Source organism: Salvia splendens, chromosome 19 (assembly GCF_004379255.2).
Source record: "Salvia splendens isolate huo1 chromosome 19, SspV2, whole genome shotgun sequence".
NCBI lineage: Eukaryota > Viridiplantae > Streptophyta > Magnoliopsida > Lamiales > Lamiaceae > Salvia > Salvia splendens.
This window is the reverse complement of record NC_056050.1, coordinates 15,937,498-15,954,979: the sequence shown is the minus strand read 5'-3', so window position 1 is coordinate 15,954,979 and position 17,482 is coordinate 15,937,498. Positions and strand designations below refer to the sequence as shown.

The following is a 17,482-nucleotide window of genomic DNA, read 5'->3' as shown; positions in this document are numbered from 1 at the left end:
CCATAGGCGGTAGTCGGCGACCGCTTCAAGGATAAGCGTTGGGCAGCCGCCTTTGTGGCCGCTTAAGTATTGCCCCCTCCAAGCAGTCGGGCAATTCATCCACTTCCAATGCATGCAATCAATACTGTCAAGAATACCGAGAAAACCGTGGACTGTTTCGTGAAGATGAAGCAACCGTTGACAATCATCGGTGGTGGGTGCCCGAAGGAATTCCTCACCGAAAGCAGAACGAACGTCGTCGCAAAAGTTTTTGAGGCATACGATTCCAGTTGACTCACCCACATGCAAATACTCGTCGAAGAGGTCAGTTGTTTGCCCAGTAGCAAGTTGTCGGATGGCACAAGTACACTTCTGTAACGCCGAGAGACTTTGTCGACTGGCTGCGTCTCTACGTGATTGAAAGTATTCAACACGGGCGGACAATGTGTTGACAATACGCATAAACAACCATTTTGACATGCAAAAACAGCGCTGAAAGTAATCTTCCGGAAACCGCAGCTGGTCGGAAAAATAGTTGGCAACGAGCCTTTCATTGGCTCCCTCCCGATCACGAGGGATGTAGCGGCGAATTGATCTAGTTGGTCGAGGAGGAGGGGCGGGGGTAGTGGCGGTGACATAGGCTTCATAGGCGGCACGATATTGTTCATAGTATTCTTGTTCTTCGCGCTCCGCTTCCGCAATGATATAGGTGAAATCCATTTTTGAATTTTTAAGAGAGGGTTTGAGTGAGAGAGGAAGATGTAGATGAGTTGTATGAAAAAATATGAATGAGATATGATTTGATGTGAAAAATGGATGATTAATGTGTGTACTTATAGATGATTTTGAGATTTAAAAAAATTATAAAAAAATAAAAATAAAATAAAAAAACGGTAATAAAACGGTTATATTTTTGGGAATCAGGAAATATATATATATTTTTTTTTGGTATTATTTTTTATTTTTTTTTAAAAAGAAAAAATCCAACGGATAATCCGTTGATAAATAGAAACGCGCCACGTCGCCTGCTCAGCGGCACGGACGAGCTTGATGCATCGAGTAGCGTCGTGCCAGCGGCGAGAGCACAGCGGCGGACAACACGTTGCCGCGCTAGCGGCACAGACGTCTTCCGTCCCAGCGAGCACCGCTGCGGATACTCTAATATTCTCCCATGTGCCATTGTTCAAAGAAAAAAATCGACCTCCTTTCACATAACACGTCATCAATATAATGTCAAAAATTGAATTCAGTGATAGATATGAGAAAAAATTTAAAAGATCATGCATAAAAAATTTAAAAGATCATGTATAGAATTGATATTTTACAAAGTTTGGGATATATATTTATCCGTTTCATAATAAGTCATATTTTTTGTCATTTTTATTCATCCCATAATAAGAGTCTTTTTTCGATTTTACTATAAATAGTAAGTAAACTTCACATTCCACCAACTTATTACCGTCACATTATATTATAAAACTAATATATATAAGTATGACTCATCTTACACTGCATCGTCTGCCCCTTCGTCTGCCACCGCAGGTGGCCGCCCTAAGCCTCGCCCGAATATGTCAGCACTCACTGGTATCCTAATTATCTCCGAGAACGGATAGCCTTTTCTAATAGTGCCACAATATCTGAATTGTCAATTAATGAATTCGAAATAAATATTACTCCTTCGGTCAGTCAAAACCAAATATATTTTGCCATTTTAGATTGTGCGTTATTTCAAGACACATTTACATTTTTTTCATTTTTAATAAGTAGGTTGAGATACTTCACTAATTCATTGTACGAAGTTAAAATTTTATTATAATATTAATATATTAAAATAAAATTCAAATTCTACTTACTTTTTCATTAATTAACCTTTATAAAGTTAAATAATATTTTTAAAATGTATGGTGAATAAAAATGCGTCTTTAATGATAGACAATTAATAGAAATATAAAGATTATAGATTATGGTATAATAAGACAATTTGAAAAATAAATTAATTAATTAATTATATATAAAATGCAAAATTTTAATGGTTTTATAAAAATATCAAAAGCATTTTAAGAATGAATAAAATTTATAAAAAAAAATCCCCCTAAACTTATCAAAAACTTTATCAAAAGCGACAAATAATAGAAAACTACTTTGTTCTATACTTTTTCTCTATCCTATGCGCACACTTCTCTCCTCTTTTCTCTCTCTTTCCGCCTCCTCTTCTAAACTCTTTCTTTCTGCGCTGCGTCCCTCTCTCTCCCTTCCCCTCTCACCTCTTCAACTTTGTAAAATGTGAGCATCTATTTTTACTAATTTTCTTCTCTTCACAATTCTTTCCTCAAAACTCTCGTTCCATTTGATACAATAACAATAATTAAGAAGTATATTATTTTAAAGAAATAAATAAATTTGGGGGTAAATTTTCTTGTTCATCTTTTGGTATGTTAAATCAGTGTGTAAGGAAGAGTATTATGATTTGCAGAATGTTTAATGACTGGTATTTTGCTAAGTGGTTTTGTTACTTTTCATTTCTATGTTGGTGAAAGCTTAAATTGATAATTTTATTGTTTTTGGTGCCAGATTATTGTGGGTATAGGGTTTAACATTAAATTTTGGTGATGTTTGTTAGTACATCTCGCGTTTATGTTGGTGACAATAGCATAAATTGATAATCATATTATTTGTGGTGCCAGATTTTTTGATGGATAGTTGGTGGAGAGGTATATTGGGCGTCATAGGCTGCTGGAGATGACCCGGCCCAGATTCGCCATCTTTTGCTTCTATAGGGTTTATCTCTCCATTATTGCAGGTGTTCCTTCATCAAGATGATAGATAGAGTTGTTATATTTGAAGCATGAATTAGCTAAGTACACAACGCTTGTACATGATCACACAATATAGGAGGTACGTACGTACAGGAACCCGGGGAAAATGAAAATTACAAATGATTCATAACAAGTGGAGGAGGTTCTCAATACATGAGAGTTATCGTCAATTTAAGCAGGTACTTCACAAGAAGGGAAATGTGTGTTAAATAATGGCAGAAGGTGGACTCCAAGCGATTTTTCAATTAAATTGAAAAGGAAAAAGGTGAGTCATATTTCTCATAATCTATTCCTTTTAAAAAAAGGTGATTAGTTGTCCTGCAACTAAGGCTGACAAAATTCCTCTTAATAATTCATGCTGCGATAATGAGTATGAGGAGTTGCATTCTTCTTTTCACGCTTTCAATTAAAAGCAAACAAAAATGAATATTATCATTTTCTTGTATTATAGATAAACACCTACTTCTTCTTTCAAGTCCAGCTTCAGACCAAAAAATATAATATTCTTCATAGCTAGTAATAACATTATCAAGGATACAGATATCATTTCCCCAATTATTTCCTTTATTTAAGGGTTATGAAACATGAAAATTTTTTAGAGAATATCTGATAAAATAATCAGGGTGATTGTAAATCTTGTATAATGTTATTTTTTAGAGAATATCTGATAAAATAATCAGGGTGATTTTCCCCAATATCCTTTTTAGAAAAAATTTTGGTTTCATCATCAGAAACTAGTTTAGTTCTAAGATACCTTTTAAGGTCGTTAAGATCTCTCTCTGAGAGTTTTCAAGAAGCTCACCCAAAATTTTAGCAAGAGCCCTTTTTGGGGTGCTTTGTGGTTGGGTAGTTGGTTTAATTGGTTCAATCATTCCCCTTTTTGAGAATATTGATTGTTCGAAGAAATCAAACTTATCCTACCATTTAATGAGAATTCTCCTTCCTAAATAAGGGACATGGCATTGCGTAATTTCGAATTTCTTAATTGGAACATTTCTGACAATAATATCCCACTTAAGAATCCAAGGAACTTGATAGAGAGCTGTAAACATAAGCTCTTTGTATTTCATGGATTTATTTACTATGCAAAAATCATCAAAGATTGACCTGACATTATTAGGAAGGATCATTGGATTTAATCCTCATTATGAGAACAAAAAAAATAAACCACAGAGGGAGATTAGTGGTATCAAAATCTTTAAATTGGAGAATGTTACAACCCGAGTTTTCGTGCACATGTTTTGGGCATAAAAATAATTGGACAAAGAGACGATTGGATTTATTTTGTACATACAAAGTTGGATTTAATCTTAAGTTGGGGGCCTTAAGTTATGTTTGGTTCTTTCATAGATTTAAAGTTCGAGGAATTTCTAATTTGTGAGCTACAATTGTTGGAAAATAGAAATTCCAAGTAATCTAATAGAGTATTCACATGTACTACACGCATATACAGGGGGCACTAGGGCGCATCCTTAATTAGAGTGCTAACGTACATCCAATCTCGTGCTGCCACGTGGCACGAGAAATGCTAAAATGCTATATATATTTGTGAAGCTATATATGAATTTACGCAGATTGCATTTTAGTTATAGACAAATTGCATCTTATATTGTTCTAGTTTTACATTTTAACATAAATTGTCTACACTGCAAAATAAACTATATATAAATGCAATCCTTCTATATATAAAATGTAAATTAAACAGTCTATATCTAAAATGTAAAACTCAACAATAAAAAATGCAATATGCCGAAATCCATCTATCATTTCTACAAATATATATTGCATTTTATTGTTTACAATATTGCATGTTTCGTGGCACGTGACAACACGAGATTGGATGGACATTAGCACTTAAAATTAATTAGCATATTAGTATATCCCCGCATATACATATACATGCAAACTTTTGTTCATGATATATAAAAGAGATATGTTACAGCTTGGAAAATCTAAGCAGATAATCTAGAATTTACTCTAGCTAAAAATGATAATGAGATCTAGGAGTGCCTTGAGCATTATATTTTCCCCTCATTTGTCTTCTCGGTTGGACAGCCCCACACAGCCAAAATTGAGCAGCCCTAAACCTGCCAAAGATATATAATTGCCAAAAAAAAAAGTTAGTTATTGTTCCAACCAAAGACCAAGGAAGAAATCAATTAATAGAATCAGAAAGTGACAATGACTCTTGCTTAGGAGCTCCTGCCAAGTCCAAGGTGAGGACAAGAGGCAAGATTGCCCCAAAGCTTCCGAAAAGGGAATGAAAACAAAAGTGACAGAAAGTATCTTCCAAGACTCCTTGTGGGTAAATTAAAAAAAAACCCAAAAAGTGTGAGCTCATGGTGAACCCCAAAAAAAGAGAACTGCTGGAATGCATATATATCATCTAGGATCAGTGGTTTCTTCAATTCAGAGATTTTCATACCACTAATCTCCATCTGATGGTTTATTTTTTTGTTCTCAATTTCTCATTATGGGGATCAAATCCAATGATCCTTCCTGATAATGTCATATCAATCTTTAATGATTTTTGCGTAGTAAACAAATCTATGAAATACAAAGAGCTTATATTTACAGCTCTCTATCAAGTTCCTTAGATTCTTAAGTGGGATATTATTGTTAGAAATGTTCCAATTAAGAAATTCGAGATTACTCAATATCCCTTATTTAGGAAGGAGAATTCTCATTAAATGGTGGGATAAGTTTGATTTCTTTGAAATGATTCATCTTAAACCAACTATCCAACCAGAAGGCACCCTTAAAAGGGCTCTTGCTAAAATTTTGGGCAAGCTTCTTGAAAACTCCCTGAGAAAGATCTTAAGGGCCTTAAAAGGTATCTTAGAACTAAACTATTTTTTGATGATGAAACAGAAAAAAATTTCTAAAAAGGATATTGGGGAAAATCATCATTGTGATGACATTGTGCAAGATGCACAATCACCCTGATTATTTTATCAGATCTTCTATAAAAAAATTTCATGTTTCGTAACCCTTTAAATAAAAGAAATAATTGGGGAAACGATATTCGTACCCTTAATAATGTTATTACTAGCTATGAAGAATAGCTTATTTTCTGGGAAGAAGCCCGACTTAAAAGAAGAAGAGGGTGTTTATCTATAACACAAGAAAATGATAATACTCGCTTTTGTTTGCTTTTAATTGAAAGCACGAAAAGAAGAAGGCAAATCCTCACTCATTATGGCAGCATGAATTATTGAGAGGAATCTTGTCAGCCTCAGTAGTAGGACAACTGTTCACTTTTTTTTAAAGGGTGAGAACCTTTTTCCTTCTCAACTTAATTGAAGAATTGTTTGGAGTCTACCTTCTGCCCTTATTTAAGGCATCTTTCCCTTCTTGTGGAGAATACGCTTAAATGGACTACTACTCTCATGTGTTAAGACCCTCCTACACTTGTTATAAATCATTTGTAATTTTCGTTTTCCCTAGTTCATGTATGTACGTACCTCCTCTTTTTGTGTGATAATTATATTACTAATGTTATGATCTGACTAGAGGGAGAAAATTGAAACAATAGAATTCATCTTCCACAACTACCTACAACCTAGCATAATCAATAGAGAAGATGTCACGGAGACGGTGGAGATATAGTCCTATAGTGAAAGTCGACGACCCAAAGACACAAGTTGGAGGCTATGGAGAGAGTCGCGTGAGAGAAGGTGAAATGAAAATAACATTTTTTAATCTTATTTTGAGGATCATTTTCTATTTGAGTGATGTTAGTTCATATTTAATGTTAGTTTGTTTTATTTTTGTTAGTTTTGTTTTAATTTTTTTTATCTTAGCTATAATAGTTCTTTTTTATATATATAAAGAAATTACATAAGTTGTCTTAGCTAATTTTCCCACATTTGTCTCCAACTTAGCCACTTTCATAGTTTTCTATGCATGAAAACTGGGAAAGTCAACAAATGGGAAAGTCAACTTAGCCACTACTGTATTACCTAAAGCAGCACAAACACATACCACATTAATTAAACCTTGGATCTCAAACTCTGCAGGGGATAGACACGAAGGAGGAACTCATATACGTAGCATAGCAAAGCAGCAGCAATGAAGGGGAGTAAAACAAATATATTCATAAAAATACATCAGAACTCAAATGTGATATAGAGGATTACAGAAATGCAAATAAAGAACATTGTCGAAGCCTACTTCCAATGGCAAAATTCAAACCTCTAACAAAGGATTACAGAAATAGCGAGAAGAGGCAGGCTATGGTAAATTGATTACCTGGTGGCGACGGCGGTGGTTGTTGAATGCGAGCGGCCGACAGCGACGGAGCTGGAGCGGCGAACGGCGGCGGCTGGAGCGGCGAACTGCGGTTGATGGAGCGGCGAACGGCGGCAACTAGAGTGGCGAACGGCGGCCCAGGGAGAATTCGCGAAGAGGGAGAATGAAATGCGTAAATCTAAAGTGTGCCCTAATCCATCTCCAAAAAAAAAGTGTGCCCTAATTAATTTAATTAAGATTCGTAAAGTTGTGGCAGAAACTAATCCTCCGCTATATTTATTTTTTATAATATTCTGTATATTTTATTGAAAAAATAATTTGTAGTGGCGGAATTAATCCACCACAAGTGTAGGCAAACTAAAATCCACCACTAATCCGTGAGAATTCCGCCACTATTTGCCAGTACTACTGGCGGAAATAGTCCGCCACTGATTTCCGCCACTAATATAGACTTTTTTTGTAGTGATTTACCAAAAGTAGAAAAAAAGCAAAGTGGAAAACTTTTCACGGACAGACCAAAATAGTGAAATTGGACAACATTTCACGGACGGGGGAGTAGTAAACATTTTGGTACTCCCTCCGTCCATGATTTAATGTCCCATGTTTGATCGGCACGGATTTGAAGGAATTGTTCGACTTTATGTAGTAAAGTGGGTAATAAAGTTAGTGGAAAGTATGACCTACATTTATATATTAGTTTTATAATAAAATGGGAGTGGAATGAGTTAGTGGAATGTAGGGTCCACTTACCAAATATAGTAAAGGTGAAATGAGACATTTATTGGACGGATGAAAAGGAAAAATGGGACATTTAATGGCGGAAGGAGGGAGTATTTCATTAATGTAATTTTCGGTCAGTATAAATTTTAAATTTTAATCAAGCAATTTTCAAATTTATATTCATTTATTTTGATTTTCAATAAATATACTCCTTCCGTCCCATAAAAATATTTGAAATAACACGAGAATTGATGTACAATTGGTAAAGTAAGAGAAAAGAGAAAATGTGGTAAAAGTAGTATTATTGGATAGTGAGACCCACATTATTATTAGTGTTTAATGAGTAGCAATAGTGGAACATAATGATATAAGTTGTAAATAAATTGATGTACATGAGTAATGGGTTGAGAATAACTTTCTATAAATGGAAATGCTTATATTTTTATAGCATGGATTGAAATAAAAAATACACATGTTTTTATGGGATGAGAGAAGTATAAATTAGGGAATTAAAAAATTATGACATGAGAAATTATTGTGGCTAAAATAAAGCTGAAATTAAATTATATGGCTGCTTTGCATGTATTGTGTCTGATGACTTGTTGACATGACAACTACAAAACAGAGTTATAAGTTACAACTGAAATATGGATGAAATTGGATGTCCTAAATAAATATACTTCGTCTCTCAAAATTATTTACCCAATTTTTTCAATTTTGATCGTTTACATTCTATTAACTCATTCTATTGACTATACCACACACAACTCAATTAGTTATAACACTTAATATTAATTCTTATTTCACTCATAAGTCATCCAAACAAATTAATCAATCTAAATTTATAGTCATAAAAATGAGACTCTCTTTACATTTCCAAACCATCATATATTTTTTTAGCGTTTTTGTTCTTCAACTTTTCAAAATTTTCATTTTCTATAATAAATGCCAACTCAAACTCTTAAAATTTCTTTATACATTATATTTTTGTCTCTCCTGAACTTGAACTGAATTAGCTTGTGGACATATGGGGTATAGGGGGTACTGGGTACGAGAATACAAAAGAATATCTCCCTAAAAATTACTAATACTATTTGTTTTAGTATACAAATATCGATTGTGAATGATAAATTTGAGCACGTAGGTTAAACTACACAAATAATGATTTTTTGAAATGTTAAATTTGAGAAGGAAGGTGTTTGTAAGAAAGTAACAAAATGACTACTCCAGATATAATGTAGAATATTGTCATACGATATTACAGGTATTTTCTCGACAATGCAAAGCCACCGGATTGAATTAACTCCAGATCTAAAGTCAGTCCATTTTTTAAAATGCTTCTTCAATATTTGAAAAGAAAAATTTCTTCAAGAAACCTTTCATCTCTAATCTGAAAGCACTTCTGCAACCGTCACTCCTCTAAATCCGGTAATGAGGTATCCCCCGTGGCTGTAACATCACAAATTCAAGATTATGCAAAATACGCATCTTGAAACGTTTAAACTATATGATGCATTATCACAATGTAGATACATAGCGTTGGCTGCAAATTGAGTTTAGTCCTTGCACACAAATGCACGAAACATGAAAGTCGAAGCTTTTAATTATTAGCCTCGATATTCTCTGTTAGGAAGCTGGCAAGAAAATTCAGCTTCTTGAAACCATCTCACTGTTAATCAAATGTTGTCAACTAGGAGATATGAAAATTGATGTTTTGGTGTATTTCATTTAGGGGAAACACAGAACCAATACCTGCATTGCTCGGACAAGCTTGCTCCTTTCTGTGATTTTCCATGCATTGCTGGAGATACTTAAACGTCTCGATGTCACAAGGGATTGTGAGGCCGCCGCTGTGATCAAATCCAAACTCCTCCTCAACCTTCTCCAGCAGAACCTTAAACAAGGGATCACCAAGATAGCTAGTGGGGATGATAAACCTGCGAAGCTCCGGCCCCACATATACAGCAAGATAGCCTTTGGGAACGTCGCTAGGCATCTCTAGGCTATGGCCGCTCTCATCGTCCGACTCGCATTGTAGGTTTGAGTTTCTCCACCTCAAGCTGATCTCAGGCGAGATAGCTTCACAGGCGCCTCCTTTGGACGGTGTCGTGGTGCAGCTCTTGGGCGTCAGAGCCACGAGCTGCCATTTTTTAAGGAACGCCTTGAACTTAACAATTTGCCCGATGCTCGTGATCTTGCTTTCTCCATTGTCATCCATTCTGCTTAAGCGTTAACCGGTACGCCAAATGGGGATATTTTTAGGCCTTCTTCAACTCCTCCTCTGGCAAGAGTTCACCTCATCAGATCATGCTCCAATAATACATAATCTTCAAAAAGAAAAACAGACGATCACACTCTTTTGAGTGCTAAGCAACATCTAGGAACACTTTTAATCTAGAGAAATACCTCATCCCCTAAAACCACTTTTCAGAATTGATCAATTTTAGTGATTTCATACACTAATTAATCGTGATTAACAATGATTTTATATATTAAACAAAGGAAATTAGCATAATCAGATCCACAGTTTAAGCATTTCTTCATAAATCTAACATACATATATAAATCAGATATCATCAATTAAACACGAAATCAAACAACATAACACTTCAATAGATAGATTTGTTCACAAAATATCAAAATTATGACACATCAATTGCCTCATTCCAATCGAATAACAAAAAACGAAATCCGTCAAAAATGTGCATTCAATTTTTTCATCTATGAATCGCATGAGGAAACAGAAAACATATGAAAAAACATGCAAAATTGGGAAATATGGAAAGGTGGCGGTGAAGCGGTGGCTGTACCAAATGGTGGTGGCAGAAACACGGCAGCCGAAGGTGACGGTAAGGCGGCAACAACGAATCGAAGCTGGAAAAAATAGATATTTAGTATAATAAAATGGTAAAAATGATGAAGGAGTTTTTGCTGGACAAAATATAGATCTAAATATGGGAGCTTCTTTTCCTATGGTTCACCTTCTTTCCTTTTTGCTTTTTCGGTTGAAAAAACCCTAAAATCTTACCATATCTAACAACGTTATATGCTATCAATTACTAAAAAATATTATTCATTTAACTTAATTTATACCCCATCAATTCATAAAATATATTCATTCTTTTGTCATTTTGGTAACACACATAATTAATTTACTTATAGCTTTAAAGAAAAATTCAGCACACTATTTTAACTATTATTTCTCCTATGTTTATACTTAACCAGTTTACATTAAAAATCATGTACATGAACTTGTTGAATTGATCTAACTGCTCTCGAATGCTCTTTTCATTGCCAAGCTTATATGAGTACAATTTTACTTCATATTCATGCAATGGCGGATCCAGGAACAAATTATCGTGGGGTCGAACAAGATAGTAAATATTTATTTAAAATAATTGTTTAAATTAATTATTTTTATAAATATATTTTTTAATATAAATAATTCATGCGAGTATCGATATTCTTAAAACAACATACTCCACTTTCTTCGTCCTGTTATAAGCGAGACTCTTCTTTTGGATACAAAATTTAAGAAAAAGACGTTTATGGAGCTAACTGAAGAAAGAATAAAATATGATCTTAGATAAAACAAAGATGCAAATAAATAATAAAGTAAGAGAGAACAATTATGTTATATTACGTATTTTGACAAAAAAAATGACATACACATAGCATAATTTTTCTATAACATACCAAATTTTTAAAGATTAAAAAAATTGAATATGAATAATAAGGTTGAAAATTTAAATTATAAAACTAAGAGTAGAAGAAATTAAGAAATATTTACTTTATATAAGTAGGTGGTTAATTTAGATAAATTGATTTTGATATACTGTAAAAAAAATATTACTACTACTACTATTTAACATTAATTGATAAGATGAGAAAATATTTTTAATGGACTTCTAAGAAATAATTCAAATAAAGAAAATATTTCAAAGCCCATTTTACAATTAGATAACATATTTAAGATATTTAATCTTTTAAACTTAGTTAAATTTATTGATGCCGGTTTATTCTATTTCACGAGTGAATATAGGGATGAGAAAACAATAATGACATCGCCAATACCATTCCTCTTTCTCTTCGAAAACAAAAACCACGGAAGGACTCTTCCCCTCCAACTCCTTCGTTCTCGACAACAGTCTACCCATCCGGCTGCCTCACTTTTTTCCTTTCTCTCTGATCAGTCTCCTCATCATCTCACACAGCGTGAGGACGTGAGGTGGGGGCGGAGACGTGAACGCCGTAGGGTCGGAGGCTGAAGAAAGTAACTTTCCGGTGCACTCCGTGGCAGGTGGTGGGGTCGGCCGACCCCGCCCGACCCCACCTGGATCCGCCAGTGTATTCATGTATGTACAATTTGCGGGAGATTTAGTCATATAAAGTACAGACATTGACGTATCTAGAATTTTGGAATTGGAAGTGCGAGATTTATGAAAAATAATTACACAAAACAATTAACATAAAAAAATAACACGTATTTAAGAAACTTAGAAATAGATTGAGTTTTCAAATTCATACCAAGTATTAAAAATATAATTAAAATAAAAATAAAACGAAAATTACCTAATATCTAAAAAAAATAGAAATCAAATCAAATCCATACCCATCCATTCAGAATATAATTGAGATAAAAGTAAAATACATAAAAATACAAACTATCTAATAACTTAAAAGAAAATAGAAAGAAAATAAAAAAAAACTACATAATATCTAAAAATAGAAAGAAAATAAAATAAATACATAATATATGAAAAGAAGAAAGAAAAATGACTACCTAATATAAAAGGACAAAAAGAACGAAAAATAAAAAAAACAATATAAAATATACAAAAAAAAAAAACTACCACTAATATCTTACGCAAGAAAAGAAAATGAAAAAACATCTTGTTAGATTTGAACTTGGAGAGTGGTCACCATTACCATCAGACCACAAAAGACTTTAACAAATGTCATCTCAATTTTAGTATAAAGATATATTCACTCAATCCAATCCTATAAAATTAACTTTTAGAATGGTATGAACTTATAATTAATTAAGGAAATAAGAAAGATAGAAAAAAAAAAGTAATTAAAATATTGTTAGTGGATAGACGATCCAATTAAAGCTCACTTCAATCAATGAGCCTAGCTCATGCCCATTTCATTTCAATGATAGACCGAGTCTAGGCCAGCCTATATCGGACCAGCAGACAACTCTAGTCAAATCTCAGTTGCGATAGTGATACGAGACAATAATGCCATATCTTCCATATCTTTTATTTAGTTATCTTTTGATTCATAGTATCTTTTCATATATTGTTTTCTTGTTCCCTAAGCTAGTATTCTAGTATTATAAATAGGGATAGGTTATTATCAGTTTATTCCTTCAATGAATATATGAAATCAAATATTTGGCTCACATAAGTTGTGCATCAAGAAACCCTCAATTAGGCTGCCGACGAGTGAAACTCGCGCCCAGCCAACCCCCTTCGCCGTTCACGTCGCCGACCCAACGTTTGGGCGCTCGACGACTACGGTCTCTGTTTCTTGATTGTGTGGAATTCGAACGTTAAGGAGGACGACCCTTAACAATTGGTGCTTTCATTGAGAGCTCACCCTCCACAACACCGATCGAACCATAGCTACATCGCTGCCCGACGGGAATCCACCCGCGCACAACAACTAGCCACACCGCTGCCCGACGGAATCATTATGCATCTCACCTTCCATATTCTGTCAATAAAAAGAAGAAGAAGATACCACCTTCTTCACCAAAAAAAAAACAAAAAAAACAAAAAAGGGATCTTTTCATAGATTATTTTCATGGCCGCTTGTCGGACTTGCTGGAACCCGCCATATCGGTCCCACCACCACCAGTTGGTGCAGCCGAGATAGTCGTCTTGGGACCTGCCAGGACGGAGACAATCGGTGGGAGTCCGGCCCTATGAGCCAACACAGACAGCACATCATCTAACAAATCCCTTCTTTCATTGCGTACTCTCCATGGACGGCTCAGATGACCTAGTTCCGCCATCCGGCCTCCTCACCGGAGGCAACGCTCAGGTATTGATCGGTGATCCGTCGCGTCATGTATCGGAGTTCAGTCGCCGCGGCGATGGCCACCTCGACTGCCACGGCGCGATAATCCAGAGGACAGCAATCCGTCGCGCGACGTTACGGGGACGAGTGAGATTTCCTCCGTCGGGCTGGAGAAGATCATGGCCCGGTTCGACAAATTAGAGTCCAGGCTGGAATCACGATGTGAAGAAATTGATCGTCGTGTGAAAAATTTGCATGCGTCAAAAGCAGCGTATGGACGACAACCTTATGCGGATTTCGATTCGGGAGTGCCTAGGCGTCGTCCAACTGGCTGGGATCCGCCCTTCCAAACTTCCCTTCACCGTGTTGGAGAAACTCGTGCTCCTCCGCTGCCGGAACCACCACTATACCGGAAGTCGCCCTACACCGACTTGGAGTCATCATACGAGCAGCCGAGGCAATACACGACCTCAACTTTAAGGCACCCATCCTATTCGTCAGACGTGCCCCCACGAAATCCCCATGACGAGTATCACCAATGGCGGCACGAATACAAACCCTCGCGGTCTATACCACCGCCGCTGGCACCAGGTCACCGCCGCTCGGCAGCGCCACTGCCTGTTGCGGCTGCAATGCCGCCGCCGAGGCAATCAGATCACCCGCAACAGCAGTCAAGTCCGGCAGCATCCTTAGAGCTGCCGCCCTACGCCTCACCAGGGGCTTACCCGCCTTTGCAATCACTGCCGTGACATCTCCACTATTGGCCGCTAATCCACATCCACAAGCTGTTGTCCCGAGCTCATTGAAAAAGGAGGAGGAAGAATTGTTAGACAATTTGCCATCTCCACCAGCCATGATCTCTCCATCGTGCAACCCCAATTTTAGTAGAAAGGAAGAGTCTTTGTTGGAATATGGTATCGCGAAAGAAAGGACAACCGTAGAGGAATAGAAGTCAACTTCAATCTTGAAGGAAACAAATATACACAGTGGTGTTGAGAATGGGTTGATGGAGGAAGTTGTGAATCACTTCACCAAGTAACGTATCCATCCGTCGTGGTCTATGCACTTGCATGTGCAGAAGGATAAAAAATTACTAGGGGGGTGGAATGGATTATTTTTGATGAAGTGCATCACGTGAGGAATATAGAGAAGGATGTTGTGTGCAAGAAAGTGTTGTTAAAGTCCGATGGAAGGAAAATTCGAAGGGACCGAAAGGTTTAGTTCTGGGTAAAGGTGGTGCAGTTGGTGATATGTTTAAGATGATCACATTGATCCCTTTGTGTGCATTCGATCCTGGTATATGTGTCTGTTTTAGCAAACGGAATTGTGAATTTCTTGCTACGCAATTGGCAGAAATGGATCTATGTAATGAGAATGAGAAACTGCACATTGGCAATGTTTTCGGGAATGCTATGAATATGCTGTCAGATAATGATAAGGAGTTGCCACACGAAGGATTTATCAAGTGCTTGTTTGCCACATAGACCTGTAGCCTCGGGCTAAACATGCCAGCAAAACCGGTTGTCTTCACTAAGGATCAGAAATTTGATGGAGATGATGGGAGACGTTAGCCTATTTGGTTTGCGTTTGAACCAGGAGGAAAAGCCTCGCCAACGTTGTTGCTTTAAACTGTCATCGTTGCTACGTGGTTCCCACCTTGAGGACAACGTGGATTTTAACCGTGGGGGAGTTGATACGAGACAATAATGTCATATCTTCCATATCTTTTATTTAGTTATCTTTTGATTCATAATATCTTTTCATATATTATTTTCTTGTTCCATAAGCTAGTATTCTAGTATTATAAATAGGGATAGGTTGTTATCATTTTATTCATTCAATGAATATATGAAATCAAATATTTGGCTCACATAAATTGTGCATCAAGAAACCCTCAATTAGGCTGCCGACGAGTGAAACTCGCGCCCAGCCAACCCCCTTCGCCGTTCACGTCGCCGACCCAACGTTTGGGCGCTCGACGACTACGGTCTCTGTTTCTTGATTACGTGTGGAATTCGATGAAAAGGAGGAAGATCCTTAACAACTGGTGCTTTCATTGAGAGCTCACCCTCCACAACACCGATCGAACCATAGCTACGTCGCTGCCCGACGGGAATCCACCCGCGCACAGCAACTAGCCACACCGCTGCCCGACGAGTGAAACTCGCGCCCAGCCAACCTCCTTCGCCGTTCACGTCGCCGACCCAATGTTTGGGCGCTCGACAACAACGGTACTTGTTTCTTGATTACGTGTGGAATTCGACGAAAAGGAGGAAGATCCTTAACAGATAGTTTTTCTTAGTAACCTCTCTCACCATCATATCATGAAGATTTAAGATTATCGTATTGTGTGTCTCTTCCATCATTTCTTGCTTATTGGTCGCCCCTTTTTCATATTGGTCGATCCTCAAAGCATCAACGAGCTTTGATTGAACGAGTAGAACCTTCATTTTGATCCTCCATAATGCAAAAAAAAAATTCCATTGAACTTTTCGACATCGAATCTTGCTATTGTCATACTTCGCTTTCTACAAACGACACTGTTGAAATATGTTCAATCTCATTCAAAATTATGTTCTACCGAGCTATTACACCAATCTTATAGAATGGGAGCTATACATGTATGGTAAGATTTACCCTAATTCTAATTACCTTATATTCGGTAATTACAATCAATTTGGTATCTCTATGATTATGTGATTTGATCCCGTAATCTTCTCACAATTGATTTCTTTCAAACACTCCCCCTCAAGTTAAGTAAGGGGATCATCCATACTTAACTTGCCCAATATCTCACGGAAGTTTCTTGAGTCCACAGCTTTGGTAAGGATATCAGCTAGCTGGTCTTCTGACCGAACAAACGGTAGTTCCACTATCTTAGCTTCAATGTTGTCTTTGATGAAGTGTCGATCAACTTCCACGTGTTTCGTCCGATCATGTTGTACAGGGTTCTCGGATATGCTGATAGCTGCCTTGTTATCACAGAATAGCTTGCAGGGCCCGGAAGGCATCAACTCCAACTCGGTCATTAGCCTTTTTAGCCACAGTATCTCAGTTAGTCCATTCTTGATTCCTCGGAATTCTGCTTCAGCACTCGACAGAGCTACCACCTTTTGTTTCTTGCTCCGCCAAGTAACCAAATTGCCACCAACAAATGTGAAGTATCCTGCTGTCGACTTCCGATCATTCGGGTTTCCGGCCCAATCAGCATCCGTGAATCCGTATATGTCCATATGACCATGCTTCTTAAACATCACTCCATGTCCCGGGGTTCCCTTGAGGTACCTAACGATCCGCAGCGCTGCTTCCCAATGGTCTTCTTGAGGTTTGTGCATAAACTGGCTTACCACACCAACTGCATATGCGATATCTGGTCTCGTATGAGATAGGTAAATTAACTTTCCAACCAAACGTTGATACCTGGTGCGATGAGTAAGTTGTGCTTCTTCTATTATGCGTAGTCCATGATTCTGTACCATAGGAGTATCCACTGGCTTGCAATCCATCATCCCCGTTTCTGCTAGTAGGTCAAGAACATACTTTCTTTGGTTGATGAAAATTCCCTCCTTTGATCTTAACACTTCTATTCCCAAAAAATACTTTAGCAATCCGAGGTCCTTCATCTGAAATTCTGAAAACAAGTTCTGTCTCAGCAGTTTGATCTCTTCTTCATCATCGCCAGTGAGGAT

General features: G+C 36.8%; 1 protein-coding gene and 2 long non-coding RNA genes across 4 annotated transcripts; 1 reads left to right on the top strand and 2 right to left on the bottom strand.

Moving 5' to 3' along the window:
• Window positions 1–2,134: 2,134 nt before the first annotated feature.
• LOC121778254 lies at window positions 2,135–6,962 on the top strand. The gene is made up of 3 exons (XR_006045641.1): window positions 2,135–2,262; window positions 2,664–6,472; window positions 6,815–6,962. It is a non-coding gene; the product is annotated as an uncharacterized LOC121778254 (long non-coding RNA).
• Window positions 4,643–7,183, bottom strand: LOC121778255. Its single transcript, XR_006045642.1, has 2 exons — window positions 7,047–7,183; window positions 4,643–4,882 (listed from the first exon to the last, which is right to left on the bottom strand). It is a non-coding gene; the product is annotated as an uncharacterized LOC121778255 (long non-coding RNA).
• Window positions 7,184–8,977: 1,794 nt separating this feature from the next.
• Window positions 8,978–10,794, bottom strand: LOC121779401 (protein SMALL AUXIN UP-REGULATED RNA 10-like). 2 transcript variants are annotated; one of them, XM_042176736.1, is made up of 4 exons: window positions 10,748–10,794; window positions 10,577–10,640; window positions 9,519–10,047; window positions 8,978–9,215 (listed from the first exon to the last, which is right to left on the bottom strand). In XM_042176736.1, the coding sequence occupies exons 3-4, from the start codon at window positions 9,982–9,984 to the stop codon at window positions 9,178–9,180; spliced, it is 504 nt and encodes a 167-aa protein (XP_042032670.1). In that variant the 5' UTR covers window positions 9,985–10,047; window positions 10,577–10,640; window positions 10,748–10,794; the 3' UTR covers window positions 8,978–9,177. The 2 variants fall into 2 exon arrangements, with proteins under 2 accessions (XP_042032670.1, XP_042032669.1); XM_042176735.1 differs by lacking the exon at window positions 8,978–9,215 and having other exon boundaries at window positions 9,456–10,047.
• Window positions 10,795–17,482: the final 6,688 nt, after the last annotated feature.